Source organism: Gopherus evgoodei, chromosome 9 (genome assembly GCF_007399415.2).
Source record: "Gopherus evgoodei ecotype Sinaloan lineage chromosome 9, rGopEvg1_v1.p, whole genome shotgun sequence".
NCBI classification, from domain to species: Eukaryota; Metazoa; Chordata; order Testudines; family Testudinidae; genus Gopherus; species Gopherus evgoodei.
Genome location: NC_044330.1, coordinates 1,239,799 through 1,255,871, shown reverse-complemented (window position 1 = coordinate 1,255,871; position 16,073 = coordinate 1,239,799). Strand labels below are relative to the sequence as shown.

Below are 16,073 nucleotides of genomic sequence, written 5' to 3'. Positions count from 1 at the left end.
TACAATCAGACTCCGCCAGGGGCGACTCTAGGGATTTTGCTGTCCCAAGCACAGCAGGCAGGCTGCCTCCAGCAGCTTGTCTGTGGAGGGTCCGCTGGTCCTGTGGCTTCAGAGGACCTCCCAGCGGACCTTCCGCAGGCACACCTGCGGGAGGTCCACCGAAGCCGCGGGACCAGCGGACCGTCCGCAGGCAAACTGCCAGAGGCAGCCTGCCTGCCGCCCTCGTGGCATCGGCAGAGTGCCCCCCGTGGCTTGCCGCCCCAAGCACGCGTTTGGTGTGCTGGGGCCTGCAGCCGCCCCTGGACTCCGCTCCCCTCTCTGAGCCTTTCTCATTCAGTGCACCGAATTGAGCAAAGCCCAGAGGTGAAACAATGACTGGAGATAGCTTGCAATTTGGTGAAATCTGAATGGATTTACATGGGACTTGCAAAAGGCACCTCACTGGCCCTAGGACTATTCCGCAATCGTGGTTGGAAGACCTGCTGCAAACCAAGGAGGTACAAGAGCTCTTTGAAAATGCCTGGAAGATTTCTCACAATTGAAAAGGCTAGGCAATGTAGATGTGATGTGTTTGTACCCCATCCAAGAGGCAAGAGCCCATGGAAGATAGTTAAAAGCCCCAGACTTCACACTGGGTGCGAAGGGAACTCTGGAGCAAACTCAGTCACTCTATTGGATGTACCGGTGCAGCTCTTGGCTGTGATGCGGCAGGGCAGGGTGTGAGCCTAGAGCCTGGCCCAGCCCTGTAAATCACCACCGGCACTGCACACATAATGCAGACACCTGAGGCAGTAAATCTGACCATGCTGCGAATGAAGCATCAATCAGCTTCACTAGCAGCTTCTGAAACAAAGTTAAACTCATTAAACTGTCAAATGCCTTTTTAAAAATACTGGGCATGGAGCCAGCCCCTGTAAAACATTGTCAGACTGACAGACAGACAGGTCTCTATGAGAACCTGGAGCCAGGCCTGCAACCCCCAAGTCACGCTTGTCAGCCGAGAACATGCATTTCACATGAAGTAGCTTCAAGACTCTTCTGCGACAGGGCGATATGGAGATCCTGAGCATTTCAAGCCATAGAATAAAGAAACCAGGACAGTGTCTAAGTGATGCAGACCATAATAATACTGCTATTCGCATTCAGAGTACGTCCTACACCTCCAAAATCGTGACAAGAACTTAATGGAAAAGTGGCTCCAGCAAACGTCTTTCCTGGCCTGCTGCTTACAGGTGACTCAGCCCAGACCCCATCTGAGTCACCCCCTGCCAGGTGTGAAAAGAGAGCTCTCTTCCACCCGCAGTGCAATGACAGTGCACACGCTCACTCGCACCACGGTTACATCAGCAGTCGCATGGGATGAGACGCACCTGGCCTGGGCCAGGCTGATTAGGGCTGAACACCTGAAAGAAGCGATGCCCCCGTACACTGGCCCTTTCTCAGAGGTGTAAACCTGAGGCTGCGGGCACGGTCTCAGCCTCCACGACAGCAGTCTCAGTGCTGCCCAGTGCTGAGAGGACCAGGCACTCAGCCTGTATTGAGGGGCAACAGGCCCATGGTCTTTCCCCCTCAGAGTCGCATTCTCAGGCCTCTCCAGTGTCCTGCACTGCGAGGGCTGTCTCCGCTTTATCCCAGCGTTCCCTAGCACGCTAGGTGTCTCCCCCTTCGCCACAGGGCAGACTAGGGGGTGAATTGATCCCAGTGTCCTGCTGGCTGGCAGAGGGCTGCTCCCGCCAGCAGCCGAAGGCAGAACAAGACCCAGCGGAGGAAGCTGAAGCTAGAGAACTGACTAGAAAGAAGAGGGTTTAGCCCCTGGATCAACTCCCCATGGCTGCGATGGGTTCACCACTAGTGCGAGCTCTTTCAATCAACAGTAGGAGTCTTTCTGACAGCTCGGCTGGAGCGCAGCACGGGAATCCCTGGCTGGATCAGACTGGCCCCTCCTCCCGGCCCCCCTCGCTATGCTAGCTGAGAGGGGTAGAGAGCAGAAGGACCAAAATGCAGAGCTGCCATGGTGGGGGAGAGATATTCACACAGCACAAACGAAGCCTCAGCAATTCATGTGTCCGCTGCTCATCCTGGGTCTGCATCGCACACTTGGGCCTTGGCGGGCAGACAGACGTGCGCCCTCGGGCCCAGGGACATCCCATCCCCAGCTCCGGCAGCAGAGGGAGGGGAGGGCCTCGCACCCCCCAGCAGCGCTACAGAAGAGCACTGGGTGTTACGCCAGGGCCGGCCTGGATGGGTGCCCCAGGACCCACAACCTGCTCCACAACCTGCACTGCTTGTCCAGCAAGTGCCCCTCAAGGGCTTTTATGATTCACAACCTGAGAGACTGGCTCACGCTGCCTGCTTCAAGCCCACGCGAGAAATCTTCAGAGCTGGAGCTGCAGCCCTGCTGCTTCGGGGCCCACCACCCAGCAGGGGCAGCTTTCAGGCCATGATAACTCGGCTCCTGCTTGGGCTGAACGGTCATGGACTGGAAGCCTGTTCCTGCCCTGGGATCTCCTTGGGCTAGCGGCACTATGTAGAAGTGTCATCCCTAGAGGCCTCCCAATAGTTTTCAGAGGCAAAGCAACCTACTGGGGCTCCCCAGCCCGGAGAAGTACATCTACTTGTCATGGAAACAGGTTACCCACCTGCCGCATGGGACTCGGGGCCGGCGGAACAAGCCACGTTCTGCATTTCCTCCCAACACCTGGGTGCTGCACATGCACAGGCAAAGAGACTGCACTGGCAACTGGCCCTGGGTCTTCGGCGGCACCCTGGGTCCCCAGAGCCTTACTGACCCCTCTGCTCTCAAAGACAGCATGACAGTGAGCCTCCCAGCCAGGAGCCAACTGCGTTTAGAGGGTCACAAAGCCCTAGCGTGTCCCTCTGGATCAGACACAAGGCACGTGATTCCCGGCACAGAAAGGTTGCCCGGTACTGGTCTGCAGAGAGAAGCCAAAACCAGCTGTGCTCCTTTGCCCGAGAGGGGCAGTGGGGCATAGCCCCGTTTACACCAGCCTGGCCCCTCTCTGGCAAGAGCCTGCCCCAAGCCCGGTCTCTGCTCATCCCTGCGCTCAGCTGAGGAGCTGCATATGGCAGGCCACTCCCTTCATTAAAGCAGAGATCAGCTCAGTCCAAGGCACCGTTCTCCAGCCAGAGTAAACAACGAGAGCAGTGCTACAAACACACTGCCACCGGGAGCTTCCATGCTTCTCCTCACGGCAGCAGCAGCAACAGGCTCCAGATCCTCCTGCTGCCAAAGCACCCTGACATCTGAACTAAAGCAGACTCTCCCTTAGCACTCTGCCACACAGGGCCCAGGACACACAGCTGGCAGTTCTGATTCTGCCCAGGACAGGGTAGTGGTGCATGCTGGGTAGCCAGTTCACTACAACAGTGTCAACACGAAGGAGATTCAGTCTCCACAGGAGCGTAAGAATGGCCACGCTGGGTCAGACCAAAGGTCCATCTAGGCCAATGTCCTGTCTGCCAACTGGCCAATGCCAGGAGCCCCAGAGGGAGTGAACACAACAGGGCAAGTATTGAGTTGTCCATTCCCAGCTTTTGGCAGTGAGAGGCTAGGGACACCCAGAGCATGGGGCTGCATCCCTGCCCAGCCTGGCTACTAGCCACTGATAGACCTGTCCTCCAGGAACTTAACTCGTTCTTTTCTGAATCCTGTTATAGTTTGGCCTTTGGAACATCCCCTGGCAATAAGTTCCTCAGGCTGACAGTGTGGTGTGTGAAGAAGTACTTCCTTATGTCTGTTTTAAACCTGCTGCCCATTAACTTCATTGGCTGACCCCTAGTTCCTGTGCTATGAGGAGTAGTAAACAACACTTCCTTATCTACTGTCTCCACACCAGCCATGATTTTATAGACCTCTATCACATCCCCCCTTACTTGTCTCTTTTCCAAGCTGAAAAGTCTCAGTCTTATTAATCTCTTCTTAAACGGAAGCTGTTCCATGCCCCATATCATTTCTGTTGCCCTTCTCTGTACCTTTTCCAATTCCAATATATCTTTTCTGAGATGTGGCGACCACATCTGCAAGCAGTGGGCAAGGTGTGGGGGTGCCATGGATTTATATACACACATTATGATAGACAATAAATCAGAAACTATCGCTTTCTAGAGATTCCTAACGTTTGAGTAACTTCTCTGACTGACGCTATACAGCTCAGCAAATGTTTTCAGAGAACTATCCACAGCGACTCCAAGATCTTTCTTTAGTGGTAACAGCTAATTTAGACTGAATCATTTTATATGTATAGTTGGGATTATGTTTTCCAACGTGCATTACTTTGCATTTATCAACATTGAATTTCATCTGCCATTTTGCTGCCCAGTCACCCATGTTTGTGAGATCCCTTTGCAGCTCTTCTAAAACAGCTTTGGACTTAACGATCTTGAGTAATTTTGTATCATCTGCAAATTTTGCCATCTCACTGTTTACCCCTTTTTCCAGATCGTTTATGAATATTTTGAACAGCACTGGTCCCAGTACAGATCCCTGGGGGACACCACTATTTACCTCTCTCCGTTCAGAAAACTGACCATTTATTCCTACCCTAGCTGTCTGGCATGTTGGTCCATTCTGCACATGACATGCATGCGGTCTGTTTCTCACCTTTCCTTGTTCTCTGCATGCCTCTGCCCACCCCAGCATCACTCAACCACTTCCTCCATCTGGGGATCACTCAAATCAATAGGTACATTACGTTGTGAAACTCTGCACTGGAGCCAGCAGCTCAAACCACACTCCGAGCACCAACAGAAACCTGCGTGTTTCAGAGCCTTTCCGACAAGGTTTCCAAGGATGTGACTGTCTCCAGTCTGCATTTTTCCTTCTCTTTTGTTAATGGCAAGTGACAAATCATTGCTAGCTGACCAAAATGCCCACAGGAAGGGGACTCGGGCTTCAGGAACGTGACAAGTGACTGACCTGTCTGGCCGCCAAGACATTGGCCTTTGCATTTCCTCCCACCTCTACGAGGGAGATGGTGCTTGCAGTTTGCCAAGCTGCATGAAGCACGCAGGCAGGATTTAGGCTGAGTGGAGGCCTGCAGGCTCAAGTGGCTCTGCCTCATCCTTGGAGGGTAAGTGCCAGCTTCACAGGAAGCCGTGATGCAAACCAAAGTAAGAAGCCAATTTCAGAGTGACAAGAATTCACAAATGGGAACCATTACCACGGCGCCCATTCCAAAGGGCCTACAATCCTATGCAGCCAATGGTCCATAATGAGACCATCTTACCCTTCCTACAGGAACCATGCCAGGAGAGCCAAGCACACTGTCTGGCACTCGGCCACTGTGGCAGGGAAACCTTCCAATCAGAGTCCTGGCACAGCTCCAGTGCCTGGGAGGAGGGGGCAACAAGGGTTGCAGTCAGTTCACCTACAGTAGGGTACAAAATCAGCCACCATACAACGGACTTCCCCTAGTGCTGTTCTGATCCATGAATTCAACAAATACGCAAAGGCTGCTGTGAAAACCATCTCTGGGGTTTGGGATTGCAGCATTCCAAGCCAAACTGAGGCTTCCTGGAGGGCAGGTGGGATGTACCTGCTTCTCAGATGGAGGAGGACAAAGCAGGTGGGAAGAAACACGAGAGAGCAGCCTGCGGGGCTGTAAAAAGCAGGTCTTTGCTGGTTTGGAAATTAACGAGTATCAAGGACAGATTCCTGAACTCAGCCCCTACCCACTGTCTTGTTCTGCCCCACACTGGGTGCCTGGCCAGGCCAGTCCAGATTCTGTAACCACACTGGGCATTACATAGATTCACCTTATCTCAGTGACTCTTCAGCGAATAGAAAGCCCACCACAAAATAACCCAAGACAGCCTCTTTCTTCCAGAAATCCTCCCCCCCACACCCCATTCTGCATGCCTCCTGGTGCCAGTGGGTTCAGACCTGCACCAGGAAGGTCTTGGGTCACCATCCTGCCTGACAGTATGACCCTCCTCGAGAAGGCTGCGCTGAAAGGACGGCCCAAAAAACAAAGGAAGGATGCCAGCGTCTGCTCCATTTCCTCCTTGTCTGGAAAATAACAACTGCTCATATAACTCCCCGCACTGCAAGATATACTATGGGCTCAGGCAAGTCACCCTCTCTTATTAACTCAGCTATACTGGGCTTTATGGCCAAACAGAAACTTCCCTGAGCGTATTTCAGAGCCCCTGGCTTACAGCCGATCATTCACGACAGGTATGCGGGCACTGCAATCAGAGGCATAACTGCAGCACAAGCAGACATACCCAAGCCAGCTTTGGTCTAGGCAGCGAAGCCGCAGCAGCAGCTGGTGTACACCCCGACCCAGGACATGCGCGCCAGCAGCTGCTGCCAGGTGATTTGGATCACAGGGGAATTGGGTGTCCAAATCCCTTAGACAGCTTTGGACACCTCAGCCCTGTCCTAGTAGAATAAAGCTTCCCCATGAGAAGCCCTGGGAGCTCTGTCCCTGGGAAAACTGGCTAGCCAGGACCACCCCGCACTGGCAGGCAGTTGGGCTAGACGACCTAACAGGCCTTTCCTGTCACCGATGCGAATGTTGATTCCCAGCCCCCTGTTCTAACCACTGCAGCGCAATCCCCACCATAGCCAAACGCAGCCTAATGGCCCAGCTCAGCAGAACACAGCCATGTGTGCTGAACTGCGAGGGGACAGCAGCCTCCCTGAAGCCAGTGGGCTCCTCACATGCAGGTACCTTCCTGAATCAGGGATGCAAAATGCTGTGAAGGCCCCAAAACACCCACATGGTCTGTGATCATCAAATTCTGACCCAAACATTCATTAATGTGTCAACAACTCAGCCACTCTCCCAGGTCCGGCCCCTGCTGAGAGGAACAGGAGTCTTAGCAGGAAGGGAGGACAGAGCAAGGACTCAGCGAGTTACAGGCTGAGTCTATAGAGAAGATGGGTCCCAGGAGAACTACCCACAGGCTGCAAAGGAAGGAAAAGGCTGCACTAACTGAGCCAAGCCTCTTTTCCAAGGCTGCTTTGTTTTCCTGTAGATTTACTGCTGTCCCCTGGTTCCGCAATAATGCAGAGAGCAAGGCATGATAAGGGGAGATAAAGACAAAATCAATGACCATCAATCAACAGAGCTTTCTGATGGGAAAGTAATGCACTAATCAATACCTTGCTCTGCTCCCAGCGTCTGCTCACATGGAGCCAGCCAGACAGGGGCCATCAGCTACCACAAATGTGCTGTGTCCCCATCTGCTCGCCAGCCAAGGGCAGGGGATGGAAAAGCAGGAAGTTAACACAGCTGGAGAGTTTGAGATATTGTCGGAAGCAGAGATGGAGCCAGGGCAGCCTCCTGCTCTGTACTTCTTTGCAGCTCAGGGCTATTCGACTACTTTACTTCAGTTTCTTTCAGTGAGCTCCAGGCACACTAAGGAGACTCAGACATAACACAGCAGCGTCTTGACATGCTGACGCAACCCGCAAAATCACCCGCGCTCTGAACACACACACATCCTCGCCGCTGTCCCGGAACGCTCACCTGTGGGCATGATGCGGTGCATGGCCACCGACAGGAAGAAGATGGAGTCGCTGTAGTAGGACCCGGACCCAGCACTGAAGTGTTTCTGCATGGCCTCAACTACTGGAAACAGCTGTTCTGTCAGCATGTCCACGTCATGGAATATTACCTGGGGGGGAGACACAAACCACCACTTGGCTCAGTGTGCACAGCAGATGATACCCGCCCATGTGCTGGGCACATTCGCTGGTGCTTAATACTGAACCATGTAGATTATTTAGTTGGACTCCAGTTGTGCTCAGAGCCCCCTCTGGGCTGGGCACTGCACACATACAATAAGCGACCCTGACCCAAGGAGTTTATCATTTAAATAGATCAGATAGGGCAAGGGACAGTTTATTGCCATTGTTCAGATGGGGAAACTGAGGCACACAGCAATTAAGTGATTTGCCAAAGGCCACAGAGGTAACCTGGGGCAGGGCCAGGAGCTGAACCCAGATCCCCGGAGCCCCAGCCCAATGCTTTGATCACAAGCCCAGCGTCCTTCTCTAACATTTCAGCACAAGACTTCACGCAGGAAAGGACGGACCACTGCACGCTAACCAGCAAATAACAGAGGGTCCAATAACTGCGCTAGTAGACGGTCAGAGCCTGTGGCACAGGCAGCTTCCTAGGGTTTCTAACACCGCTGCGGATGCAGTGAGAACGTGCTATGGACCAATGGCCGGACCTGCTCATATTTAAGCCAGTGGCAAAACTCCCATCGATGTCAGTGGTTAGGAAACTGAAACTGTCACCTCGGGAGATCTCACTGTAGCCACTGGTGGTCAGCAGGGGCCTGATCCCACAAGGTGTTATTTGCACACCCTCACTTGCAAGTTCTCTGCACCAGGGACTCTGTCTCCATCTATGTTTGCACCGTATCTAGCACATGGAGGGCACACTCCATAAATGCTAATAAACACCCACCACCATCATCCATGAGAACAATTCCCACCCAGATCAAAGGTAACACCTCACTTTTTCCAGGCTGATCTCTCAGTACGCTTTATATCTCCATGACCCCGTATGACAGACTCTCCTGCTGCGCTAGTTTGCTGGCAGGGCTTGGGCACTCACGAGGCCAAGGTGTGCAGCCGCTGCACGGTGCATTGAAAGAAACAAAAATAACTGCTTTCTGCTAGTGCTTCAGAGCGGCCCAGGACATCAGTGCCACAAACCCGCCTTGAGTATCTGTTTGCTGCTATGGTGCAGAGCAGAGGCTGGTTTAATACTGGATTGAACACATCATGTCATAGACACTGCACTCTCCCCTTCCAGTCCCAGGGCTGGTTTCTGTGGCTGGACATGCAGGGAGATTGTGAGCCCTGCACAGACAACGCTGTGGCCTGCCACTTGTAAATACCATTTCAGCCTGGAACACTTGGACTCCCATGATGCTCTGTGGCATCCTGCTGTGTCGAGACCTCTTTCGAACACATGCTATTTAAAACCCTTCTTGCTGGTGACACATGACATAATTAAACAGATGCAAAAATAAAAATCTGGTTATTTTCATGAGCTACAGAAAAACAAAACACCAATGCACCCACATGCTGTACTGCCCTCTGAGAGGCTAGAGACTAAACAAACGAGGGCTAACGAAGGGGCTGTGCCAAGAGGATCATGTGTTCCCAGATGTACTTCATCAGCCAGTAGCTACTGACATTTTACAAGCCCCTAATTTATTTTGAGATGCAACCTAAGTTGACACACAGTAACTTCTATGCAGTTCAATGTTCATTACCCAAATGCAATACTATGGGTTACTGAGTCATGCCAGATACCCAATGGAATGTTCAAGGTAATTAATAGACATCAGGAACATGACCCTGTGGCTGGTAAGAGAGTTTGGGATCTCTGAGGCCTGGAGAATCAAGGTCACATTGTATTCTGCTGGAAAAGTTCTACCCGGACAATGGCTCTTCAGTAACGTTAAACGCAGCCAAATCCAGAGAGCACAAAGGGTCTGTACTCCGTGGCTCTTATTTCCCACACATTATTGTCTCACCAAAACATCATCACTAGAAGAGCTGCAAATTCTAAACTAGACTCAGAGACCAAGCCTCAAACTGATTGGCGGGTTTTACTTCAATCCATCAAACCAAGAGGCAATTCATCCATAAAAGGGAAAAGTCTCTGATACCCGGGAAACGCAGTAACTGACACCACCATCTTCCACTCTTCCGCAAGATCCGTTATATAACAGTGATGTCAGGGAAGAGCAGCAAGGTTTAGCTCTGCATAAGGACCTTCCCTCCCTGTCGTCTGCCCCGCAGCTGACACAGGCCAGTGGACAAGAGCAGGCAAATCATCCCCTTGTGGCCTCTCTGCTTCCCTCCGTCCCCAAGAGAAAGGCGAGAGCTGCTAAAGCAGCACAGTCTCCCAATCACCTGGCGGAAGAAGAGGAGACATTTACTTGGGCTGGACAAAGCACCAGAGACACTGGATGGGGAATGGCCCTGGGGCTTGGAGGGTACGGACATGAGCTGGAGGAGTTCTCAGGCAGTCTCATTATGGGTTTGTTAGTCCCTACTTACTGTGAACAGAGACTGTCCTGCAGCAGCTCACCAGCCACCAGAGCAACGACAATGACTGCAGATGGAAGCGGCATGTTCCCTTGCTCCCTCTGTTAACAAGATTATTAACGATGAGAAGCACTGAAGTGAACTAAACACTAACTAATCAGGGCACGCTCTGAAAGCACGAAGTCATCGCAGCCATGAACCGCAGGCGCAGGGAGCTGATGTGAGATAATTCTGCAGCGTTGGGCAGTAAATCCCTCTTGTCCGTGGTTTCAGACCACAGGACTTCAGGCAGCAGCAGGGAGCTTCTACAGATCCATGAACTGTCCTGGAGCGTCACGACTTTATGCCTTGCTCAGGGCCCGCTCTCAACGTGAGAAGTCCATGGATTCCACACACTAGCCTTGAAAAAACAAGGCTGCCATTATTATCGAGAAATAAATAACAAAAAAAAGCCATTTGTACAGGACCTATAAAAACAATGGGCAAATTCAGGCCTTATGCATGGGCGAAACTCCCCGATGTTTAGCAGGGGGTGAATTTCACTCCCATTAAACATACTCCTCTGAATTCTGCACAGCACAGCATACGTGCTGCGCCACCAAGACCCATGCTCTGGCACGACCAGCAAGTCGAGGTGCAAAACCAGTAAGTGGACAAATGAAAGCAGCAGCGGAGTTAACGTCCGCTATGTTCCACACCTGGGGGGGCACCCAATGACCGAGGGGGTTGGCCAGGGGCAGCCGGGGCTTTTCTCTCTAGCTTGCGGCTCTGATGGCAGACACCAAAGACATCACCCTCTAACAGCTGTTTGATGGTCCATGCAGAGTCTCAGCCCAGTTCCCAGGGTTCACAAAAGCAACACCCCAAGAGGCACTACGTGTCCCCTTTCTAGCCATCTCAGCAGAGAGGCCAGCGACGAAATGACCCATCCCATCCCCATAGAAACAGTCCTTAAAGCTCAAGGCGCCTCACACTGGCAGGCTGGGGTGGAGGAAGCATGTACTGCTTCTGTCTACACTGGAGTAAAATGCAGCACTTCCAAAGAGGCAGCATTGCCCAGTGGTTAGGGCAGAGGACTGTGAGCCAGAGGATCTGGGTTCTATTTCAGGTCTGACCAGAGACTCACTGTATTATGTACCCTATGCTGTGCCTATCTGCAAAACAGAGATTAGAGTTCATTAATCTCCGTGAAGTGCTTTGAGATCTACAGGTCAAAATGCAACAGAAGGGCAGGCGATTGCTCAGCACATCCCATTCACTACAGGGAAACAAATACCTTTGCCTAATGCAGAGGTGGGCAAACTATGGCCTGCAGGACCGTTCTGCCCAGCCCCCGAGTTCCTGGCACAGGAGACTACCCCCGGCCCCTCCCCTGCTGTCCCCCTTCCCCTGCGGCCTCAGCTTGCTCACTCCGCTGCCGGCGCGATGCTCTGGGCGGTGGGGCTGTGAGCTCCTGGGGCAGCGTGGCTGCAGAGCCGGCCCTGACCCAGTCTCTGTGCTGCACGGTGGTGGCGTGGCTGGCTCCAGCTGGGCGGTGCGGCTGTACTGCTGAAAGCCACCAGTGCTCCAGGCAGCGCGGTAAGGGGGCATGGAGCAGAGGGGGTTGGATAGAGGGCAGGGGAGCTTGAGGTGGTGGGCAGGGGTCGGGGGTGTGGATGGTGGTCAGGAGGAGGGAACAGGGGGGTGAATGGGGGCAGGGGTTCCGGGGGGCAGTCAGGAAGGGGGGGTGGATGGGGCAGCAGGGAGCAGTCAGGGGAAGGGGTTCTGGGGAAGGGGGGGCAGTCATGAAGGAGAGGGGGGTTAGATAGGGCGGTGGGGGGGGAAGTCAGGGGACAGGGATAAGGGGTGGTTGGATGGGGCAGGGGTCCCGGGGGAGCCGTCAGGAATGAGAGGAGGGGTTGGATGGGATGATGGGGGTCCAGGGGTGGTCAGGCTACAGGGAGTGGAAGTATGTGGATAGGGCAGGGGTCCTGGAGTAGATGTCAGTGAACGAGTGGGGGGAGGGGTTGTATGGGAGTCCGAGTGGACTGGGGGGGATAGATAGGAGGTGGGGCTGGTACACGACCCCCTCCCCAACGGGTCCTCTAGACAATTTACAAAACTCGATGCTGCCCTCAGACCAAGAAGTTTGCCCACCCCTGGCCTATTGGAAAACGAGGCGTTATTTTCCAGCTCTGAAGAGGCATTAATTAAATAACACTGCACTTACTTTATTCAACACTGCACTTCTCTACCACTTGCCAGCTGAAGTTTTCCAACCACTCCGTTCAGCCTCGCCAGGCCCTGCACTATCCACTCCATTTCGCCAGGTTGGCTCATGCCCAGAGCGTTAACGTGGCTTGCAGAGCTCACACAGGGAGCCTGGCAGAGCTCGGAGGAGAACCCAGATCTCTGGCACTAAGCCCTGCACCTCAACAACAAGGCAGAGCTTCAAATCTCCTGCAAAGCAAGATGCAGCCTGGGGCTGAGGCTGATTTCTGGCAAGGAAACATCACTCGGGCCAGGGAGAATGTAGGAAAGGCAGATCGCTGAATCTCTACGTTGTGAGGGACCCAAGGCAAAACAGGCAACTGCAGGGAGGGAAGTGACAGCTGGGGTGGTGGAATGTCTTGTCCTAGCCCCTCGGAGACGCTGTTATCTGTGAGGCTGGAGGAGTGCTCGACGCGTGCAAGCTCTCCTCTCCTGTCCCACCGAGCTTGCAAGGACACAGTACCTTGCAAAGGCTGCACGGGAGGCGAGAGCGGATCCTCAGCAGCTGGTGCCACCTGGAGCCCTCGAGAGTGTCAAAAAAAGCAAACACTTCACAGCTCCGATTTGCCTTGGAACGTCCCACGCTGCCCGGACACCAGTGAAACCGGAGCAGTGCCCATATGCATCACCTGCCACCTGCGCTCCCTCTCAGCTGGTGGCGGCGCAGCAGCCTATCAAGGGCCATGCAGGCGCTCCCGGCTGGGGCATGGAGAAGCGCCCCTTCCCCCCAGGCCCGGTGCTGCTGCAGGGAGAGAGAGCTGTAGGGAGCACTCTCTTCCCACCGCAGCCCCGGGGCAGACTGCACCCCAAACTCCTCATCCCAGCCCACACCCCCAGCTGGAGTCCTCCCCACTCCTGGACCCCAAACCTCTGCCCCCTCCTCCACCCTGCACCCCTCATCCCATCCCAGAGCCCACACCCCCAACTGCACCCCAATCCCTCTGCCCCAGCCCTGAGTCCCCTCCTGCACCCCAAACCCCTCATCCCCGGCCCCACCCCACCAGCCGGAGCCCTCACCGCCCCCATTCCACCCTCTGCCCCAGCCCTGAGTCCGCTCCTGCACCCCAAACCCCTCATCCCCGGTCCCTCCCCAGAGCCCACACCACCAGCCGGAGCCCTCACCGCCCCCATTCCAACCCTCTGCCCCAGCCCTGAGTCCGCTCCTGCACCCCAAACCCCTCATCCCCGGTCCCGCCCCAGAGCCCACACCACCAGCCGGAGCCCTCAGCATCCCCATTCCAACCCTCTGCTCCAGTTCTGAGTCCCCTCCTGCACCCCAAACCCCTCATCCCCGGCCCCACCCCAGAGCCCACACCACCAGCCGGAGCCCTCAGCATCCCCATTCCAACCCTCTGCTCCAGTTCTGAGGCCCCACCCATGCCCTGAACCCCTCATCCCTGTCCCCACCCCAGAGCCTGCATCCCCAGCCAGAGCCTGCACCGCTCCCCCACCCCTCTGCCCTAGCCCTGAGCCCCCTCCTACACCCTAAACCGCTCATCTCTGACCCCATCCCTGAGCCCACACATCCAGCCGCAGCCTCACCTCCCCACACCCCAATCCCCCTGTCCCAGCCCTGAGCCCCCTCCCACACCCCAAACCGCTCATCTCTGTCCCCACCCCAGAGCGTGCACCCCTAGCCAGAGCCCACACCATCCCCCGCACTCCAACTCTCTGCCTCAGCCCTGAGCCCCCTCCCACACTCCAAACCCCTTGGCCCCACCCCCACCACACATCACCTCCATATTGGTGCACATAACAAAATTCATTGGGCACATGCATGGGAAAAATTAGAGGGAACATTCCCAGTCACCCTGCCCCCTCTCATCCATTCAAAGCGCGGCTGCTAGGATCATCTTCCTGACTCATGGCTCTGCCCACATTCTCCCCCGTCCCCCCAGCATCCTGCCAGGGACACCCTCCTCCACGACAGACTCCCGTGAGCCACCAAAGACACGTCCAAGATCAAGTACTGTATTTAGTGAGCCCTTATAAAGTGCCCATCACCCTGCCTTCAGGGCAACCTGTCTGTGCCAGCGCAGAGGAGGGTGCATCTAGAAGTCAGTGATTTCCCTCTCAGATCCAGTGGCGAGGAAAGCAGGAGAGATGCACAAAGCGAAGCGAAGCATTAAAATGCGTCTGGGAGGAGAGTCTATTATTAGCCACAGTTTGGGTGACATGACCAGCATAAAAGCCCTTCTGAGGCGCTGCTGCAGACAGCACTTAACACCTTTTGAGCAATAACCATGGACCGTCTCCCTGCGCAGATAATGGCAAGGCCAAGGGGAAGGGAGCTCTCTCTCCACCCCGGTAATATCGAGATGCACAGAGGACTCTCACGTTTCAACCACGTTTATCTCAGAGCACCCAACACGCCTGCTCTGCAGGGCTCGGATTCCCACACGTGCTGGAGGAGGGCAGAGGCCGGGGTGCAGTGCGGCTACTGCTGTCTTGCTATGGGGCAAGCACAGCAGCAGGGAACATCCCCGGCAAGGAGCTCGTCCCCTCTGCCCTGGCGCCAGGACAAGGGCTGCTACTGTCAACGGGAGCACCAGCATCCCGGCGGCACAGAGCGGGAGGGGGCTGACCTGTGCTTCAGAGAGCCACGGGAAGGAACTCCCGCACGTGCCAGCAGGCGCTTTCTCTGGGGAGGTGCAGTGTGGCACCCCACAACCTCGTGGCTATGACTCCAGATGGTCAGAGCAACCCAGGCACCAGACTGGTCTGAGCAGGACCGTGCTATTAGGAACATGAGGGCCGTGGGGTTCCACCAGTGAATGTGAGAGGAGGCATGCTGCTGGGCTGCGCACACATATGGGCAATGAGCTGAGTCGTGAGCAGGCTGGGACGTTTCCAGGCACTCTGAGAACCTCCCAGCACTGGGAAAACAGAGCAACTCGCTTTTCTTTCTGCTCTTCTCTCTCGGGGCACGGGTGCCATTAAACCGGGACCTTCGCCTCTCACTTGGCCTCTGCAAGGGCCCCAGGAATGGGGGACAGCCCTGCTCCAGGCCACCAGGTCCCATACAGACCAGGTCAGCGACCAGTCCGCTTTGGGCAGTCACGTTCCCAGAGGAGGAGGGGTTGGGATTCTAAAGGGGGGGAGGGGAAGGAATAATTGGTTCAACTAATGCCACTGACCATTGGGTTTAAAAGCTGCTGCTGCTGCTGCTGCTGAAATGAATGAAGCAGACACACGGGAGCGGCTGGGAAATCAAACGCGAGTGGAAGAAACTCAGGGGCCTGCAGAGGGCATTGAGCTGGCCCAGACCGGGAGGGCAGCGAAGAGCTAGAGGAAGGAAGTGGTGTTGCGCAGAGGACAGAGGGATGAAAGGCTCCAGCCAAACAGCTGGAGGGAGCCGGTGTCACACCTTAGCGCCCAGCACAGCAGAGGCCTGAAATGCAGCCGTGGGCTGGGCGTCAGAGCGCAGATCCCACCAACCAGCACAAGGCTGCAGAAGGTCTCCAATAGAACCACACACAGGAAACTTCCCAGGCCGTGCTATGGAGGGTGGGCTGGGGCAAGGAGAACTCTCCTGGTCTGTGCACCTGCTTGGAACCAGGAGTGCCCACCGTAATCCCTGTCTGGCTCTGAGCTGCTGTTACAGCCCAGGCCAGGGAGGGGCGCTATCAAGCAGACATTCACGGGTTGCAAGAGCCCTGGTCTCAAACATTCATGATGGAGCAGCAGCTCGAGAACCCCCCCCGCATCAGAGCCCCCAGCGAACGCCAGCCCCCGAGAGCACATGGTCTATGTTCTGAGCGGGTCGGGCTGGGGGAGGGTG

General features: G+C 55.0%; 1 protein-coding gene and 1 long non-coding RNA gene across 8 annotated transcripts in view; one reads left to right on the top strand and one right to left on the bottom strand.

The window, feature by feature from the left end:
* XXYLT1 (xyloside xylosyltransferase 1) overlaps window positions 1–16,073 on the bottom strand; it is a 139,799-nt gene that overhangs the window by 99,504 nt on the left and 24,222 nt on the right. For all 7 annotated transcript variants that reach the window (XR_004001990.1, XM_030575446.1, XM_030575445.1 and 4 more), the window contains one exon: window positions 7,497–7,644. Coding sequence is in view for 6 of the 7 variants with exons in the window: in XM_030575446.1 (XP_030431306.1) it covers window positions 7,497–7,644 (148 nt within the window). In the remaining variant the exon portion in view is untranslated. The remainder of the gene's footprint in view (window positions 1–7,496; window positions 7,645–16,073) is intronic.
* Window positions 898–10,048, top strand: LOC115657511. Its single transcript, XR_004001991.1, has 3 exons — window positions 898–913; window positions 9,361–9,363; window positions 9,764–10,048. It is a non-coding gene; the product is annotated as an uncharacterized LOC115657511 (long non-coding RNA).